General features: G+C 41.6%; 1 protein-coding gene across 1 annotated transcript; it reads right to left on the reverse strand.

The window, feature by feature from the left end:
* Positions 1-259: 259 nt before the first annotated feature.
* LOC133782820 (KNR4/SMI1 homolog) lies at positions 260-4,726 on the reverse strand. Its single transcript, XM_062222222.1, has 2 exons — positions 1,085-4,726; positions 260-1,006 (listed from the first exon to the last, which is right to left on the reverse strand). Exons 1-2 carry the CDS (start codon positions 1,523-1,525, stop codon positions 773-775), a joined length of 675 nt encoding a protein of 224 aa, XP_062078206.1. The 5' UTR covers positions 1,526-4,726; the 3' UTR covers positions 260-772.
* Positions 4,727-5,785: the final 1,059 nt, after the last annotated feature.

Genomic DNA, 5,785 nt, shown 5'->3' on the forward strand with positions numbered 1-5,785 from the left:
TGTTCGAACAGGTCATGGTCAAGGCAAGTGACCAAGGACCTAAAGCTCCTCGATCACTTGGGGGGCATATAAGGCACATCGATAGCAAAGCGTACCATGAGGTATGTAAACACATGAACAAAATGAGTGAAAGCATGCTAAGGTACTTAGAGTATTTTTCAAAATTTATATTTTGTTAAATCATGCCAAAGTACTATGCTAAGTTCGGTCATACGGACAAATGTTATAATAAATGAAAATATTATAGCATCGTGCAATCTTTTACACCGCAAGCATCACTGCTTGGAAAAGATTTACTGCCCGTGCAACAAAGTTTAAAATAAAAATATTGTCTTTACATTACGACCCGTGGGTCGTGCAATCAAAAAGAAAGAAAAAATAATGGAAAAGCTCAAGAGGCATTTGGGGCCGGAGGGTCATTAACATCATTCTGGTTGACAACATCCTCAACAACCACTTCTTCCTCTACGCCAGTGATGCTCGGGGACGCAGGGATCCTCACTCTTGCCTCCTCTTCAGCCAGTTGGGCAGTGCAGCGAGTCAGCTCGGCAGCCCTGACATCCTCTGAAAGATAACTGAAGTTGGCTCCCTGGTTGTGTTTCCAGAAGTTGTAGAAACATCGGAGCGTCGTCCTCTTATACCTTTCCAGATTTTTGGAGTTGTCGAGCTCCAGCTGCTTTACCTTGCCTTCAAGAGTAGCAATGGCCTCATCCTTGGACTTAAGCTCTTCTTCCAACCTCTTGACTTCGCGAAGATGGGTTCTGCTGGCATCTTAATACTCCTGCCTCGACTTTATCGCAGATGCCTTTGCAGCTTCAGCCTCCGACAACTTTGTCACCGCAGCATCCCTCTGTTGGACCATCGCCTCCAACTCCTTTATATGCCTGGCCTCTGCAGCCGAAATCTCCTTGGTTGCTTTCACCTGATACCCCTCAATGGCCTTTGCCCTAGCCTGCTCGATGGAGACCTGGGCACGAGTACGAGCAGTGGTAGCAGATAGCAAGGCCTGTGAATAATGGAAACAGTTAGAACCTGTCGCGAAGAATTTAAAGGACTAAGGCTTGAGAAACAAAGAAGTACTTACGCTGGAAATTTCATTCAGGGTCCTGTTCAGGATCAGGTCGACCGTCATACTCTCTGCCTTAACCATTGCATCCTTGACGCGGTCATTTTTTCCGATGTGTGTAATACGATCTTTTGCCGCTCGTACGACACAGCTCGAGAGTTTGGCCCCAAGGGTCTCTTCCCGCCTGTCTTGTTCCCTGCTGGGCGCAGCCGGAGAAGGGTTCTTTGGAGCCGGAGGAGGGATCTTTGGAGCAGGAGGAGTCTCTTTCTCAGCAGGGTCCGGAGGATGAATAGAAGTTTGCCCAGCTGGCACGTGCCTGGGAGGGTCCTCTGTTCGACTCTTCTTGGCCGGTCTCTGGCTTGTTTCGCCGGTCTGTCTCCGCGACGACTTCCTCCGGAGCTGAGGAACTTCTTCTTCTTCCTCATCATTGTATAGATCGAAGACATTGGGAGTGACCATGTCTAGATGCAAGTAAGCATAAGCAAATGATAAGTTAAGAGGTAGATGAAAATTCTTTATACAACAGAAAAGAGGTCACAAAGTGAATACCCGAGCTACAACTACTGGTCGCTATACTATTGAATCTATTAGTTATACACTCACTATTTGGCACGAAGAAGTCTGGCCCTAGATTCGGAGTATACGTAAAGTTGCCCTCCCCGTCAAACAGATGACAGGGAATTGGCAAACTATTTAAAAGTAAAATAATTTTACCGTTCTCATCAGAAGATTCCCCCAGGTCCACAACTGGCTCTTTGGCCTTTTATTTCCCCTTGCCTTGGGGAGCAGAAGGCCTTTCTGCGGAAGGATTGCCCGTGGGCTCCCTGATTGTAACCCCCGTCGGCCTCCTCCGAGGAGGGGACGCAGGAGGTTGCTGCTCGGGAACCCCCTCGGCAGCGGCATCGTCTACCACGGACCCTCTTGTTTCATGGCGAGGAGCCAGGAGGCCAGACAACCTCAAGTTTTCATCAATAATCAGGGACTTGACGCTTTTTGCTGCGTCTGTCATCCTGGCCAAAGTATTGGACCTCAACACCATGTCTGGTGTTGGGGTCGGATGTAACCATGGGCCTGAAAGACAAATTACAATTTGAGAAAAATGAAAGGATACTCTTTGATTAAAAGTATCGACCAGTCAAAGACGATAGTTACCTCCTCGAACGAAGGCCAGGTTGTTGCTGGCTATGTTCGGTGTAAGGAAGTACTCCTTACTGTACTGCCCCACGTTCGATATGTGCGTAGTATCACTCAGGATAGTCCGGTTGGTCTCCTGGTGACAGAAATGAAAGAAACCCGTTCCATACTGTTGCGGGTTATATTTAAGGTCGAAAAGATAATTGACCTCGTGGGGGGTAGGTTCTGGCCATTTTTTAAGTTTGTACAGGATATAGAGTGCGGCCAGCATTCTATATCCGTTTGGAGTGATTTGGAAGGGGGCGACACCGAAATAATTGGCCACCCCCTCATAAAAAGGATGTAGAGGGAGGTAAGCCCCCGCCTCTAAGTGATACTGAGACCAGGCGTTATATATACCTCCGGGGAGGTTAGCCCTTTGGTCTGCGGCAGGAATTGTAATGGAAACCCCTGTAAGAGGGTATTTCCTGAAGTAGTTAGCAACCATCCGAAGGGTCACTGAGTATACCACTCGACATCAGGCAGATTCTGATAGCGAGGGCGGGCCCTAGTTTGGATATTAGGGTCAGGAGCAGGATTTTCTCGACCACTGGTCGAGGGAGCCCTAGCCTGCGAATCAGGCTGGGCAGGAAGGTTTGGACTGTTTTCAGACTCAGGTCTTTTCTTGCCTACGGATTTAGAACGGGCCATTTGAGGAGGAGAAGGACGAGGTCTCGTAGAGGATCGTGAGAAGGGGATCTCGTGAACTCGGTCGGCCGGTTGTTCTTCGCCCTCGAGCAGCTAGGCGAGAAGATCGTCGTCGATGGGCCGTTCACCTCCCCACAAATCTGGCATCAATGTCTGCAAACAGAAGAATGAGGAGGTGAGGATAAAGAATTTTTAAAGGTTTTTTTAGAATAACGATGGTTGAGTATAAAAGCCAAGCTTTTATACAACAACATTCTAACAAAAAGCTAAATTTTCTACACGAATAGTTTGAGAGACGGATCAAAGGGTGAAAGTAAAAAGTTTTTCAAGAAAGCTTTTTCAACTCCCCTTAGGGCGGGAAAAACCTACTTTCCAACTAGCCTAAGATCGAATTTTTACTTCGATTTTACGTCCTAAAAATATGATTCTGACTATTAAACTAACTCGTAACCCTTTTTACCTACAAAACATTCTACTCACAAGCGTCTCAAACCAGAAGCATGCATCGTAAAAATTTGAAGCATAAGAGTTTGAAAACTTACCAAGAAGATAATCGTGGAGATGGAAAAAGGGTCTTCAGAGATCAGGGAACTCTCAGACTAAGTCTTGAAAATGCAGAAGAACGGTCTCCGGAGAAGTTTAAAACTCTGGTTTTTAGGGTCTCTTGTGAAGACAATGGCGTGCGTAAAAAGAAAATGAAAATTTCGAAGGTATTATATAAGTTTGTCTGTGGCATTAAAAAAGTGTAATCATCAGTTTCCCTTTTTCGAAGTATGGGGAAGCGGAATGGCCGTCGAATTATTATTGGGGAACCGAAAAGTCATGATTAGACAGAAGTAGGTTACTTTCTCCAAGAACACACGAAGGGTTCTGACACGTAAGGCGGGGTTACCGAAGAGTCGTTCGCTCAAAGGTTTATTTATTGCTCATGATAAATAAACTTGGGGGGCAAATGTTATCCAAAAAATTAGCATTGATGACGTGGCAAGTGATCCCTGGACATGTGGCTAACACCTGGAAGAACTCTGCTAGGGTATCGACCAGAGGACGCTAAAAGCAGTAAGCGGCCCAGTCTTACATGCGACCAGTCTGGTCGATGGTTCCGCATACAAAGTAACATTACTGTAAAGATCTTTGGAGATCCTGAATTTAACTCACACAATCTCCTGAGTATCCGATTATTCAGGAAAGAATATCTGTAACAATCTTTTATAATCTCCCTTGAGCCTATAAATAGCAAAAGATAGCTCAAGAAAGGGACTTTTGGCTTTTGAATCATTTGAGACTAGGGTAATTCTCGTAGTGATATTGTATTGTTCTTCAGAGGTTAGTGAAACTCATTGAACCCTTGTTCTTTGATCACTCCTTTGAATATTATATCAATAACAGTCTAAGTGGACGTAGGTTATTACCAGATCCTGGAGCCGAACCACTATAAAATATCGTGTTCTTATTACTTTTTGTCATTACGTTCTTCTCAACACATTTATTCATATCAAGCATATTCTGACTCCGTGTCAGTTGACCAAATTCCTGGTCAACAACAAGTTCAACACATTTTTTGTTGGAGTTCACCAAAGAGAAAAATTCGGTTAAATCATCCATATGACATTAAGCCATCTAAGCATAATAAGAACCATGAAATCATTATCACATATCAGTCGGGTTATCAATTCATAAAAAAAAATAACTTTAAATGAGTAGAGGATGAAACTTGACATGCCCAAGCCTTTATAATCAGTCCTCCACATGCATACCATAATAGCTTAAAGCAAACCACAAAAGGCAACATCAAACAAGAAGTTGTTTTCAAATCACTCCATGCATAAGAGCACAATATATATTAATATATATGTATATGTATAAATATATATTAAAAACTAATAGAGACACCCTGTTCACAAGAATATCCTTTTACTTATCAAGGAAGACCTCTGTCTCTTCAACAGCTCTTAAAACCTCAAATAGCACCTTATGCTCTTGTGAGTTGGGTGCCACATAGAATACATGACCAATCTAATTATCTAAAATTTTCTGTCAAAGTACGCAAAATAATAACTGAAGCAAAGACATAACCTAAAGGAGTTGTTTTTAAAGGAAAATATTCAAGTCAAATCAAAATAACTCGGCCAAATTATGATATCATATATGAGAACTCTAACAACAAAAATGAAACCAAAGAAATCATTCTAAAAATTCATTGCAAATTACTCTACAACATGCTTTCTATGAGAGCTTCTTTTAGCTTAATGTTTAAATTTAAAGCACCCTTGACAAGTCATGTAACGAAACACTCTTTTCTTGACAAATGAATTATTAATTATATAAAATAGTGAAACCCACAAATGAATTCTTTGCACATTTTTTAAACAGAGTTAACAAATAGTTAGACTTCGTATGAACATTTGATACCTAACAAATAGTCAATAAATTTCACTAAGAATGCTACTAGTAATTGCATTCCTTACCTACTCCAGGTGAGCATCAAAATTTGATTATTCTAGCTATTAAAATAGGTAGACTGACATAAACAGACATTTACTACACATGCAAAATAGTTATAGTTCCTACAATTTTGAGAAGCCAACTAAGTAACTGCATCTTGCAAAATAAGAAACTAGAAAAATAAATGGCACATAATATGCCAAATTCAAACAAATAAAATACCATCAAAAACCAATGAAAAGTGATCATATTTAATAAGCCATTCAAGAACCAAAACAAAACTATGAAAGAAAAAACAAATAGCTTCTTTATTTGTAAGTACTAAAAAAAGTCATGGGAAAATCAGACTCCAAAGAAAGCATATAAAGTAATTCTTGTAAACTGAAAAACATAGTAATTCTTGGAAACATAAAAGAAAAGTTGAGCAAAAACATAAATTTTGAGGCATCTAAA

This window comes from Humulus lupulus, chromosome 6, assembly GCF_963169125.1.
Source record: "Humulus lupulus chromosome 6, drHumLupu1.1, whole genome shotgun sequence".
NCBI lineage: Eukaryota > Viridiplantae > Streptophyta > Magnoliopsida > Rosales > Cannabaceae > Humulus > Humulus lupulus.

Excerpts from the sequence above, each read along its gene's own strand:
- LOC133782820 (XM_062222222.1), bottom strand. The coding sequence starts at position 1,525 with ATGGTCACTCCCAATGTCTTCGATCTATACAATGATGAGGAAGAAGAA. Across the intron at positions 1,007-1,084 it reads CCCTGAATGAAATTTCCAGC|GCCTTGCTATCTGCTACCAC; the intron begins GTAAGTACTTCT and ends CATTATTCACAG.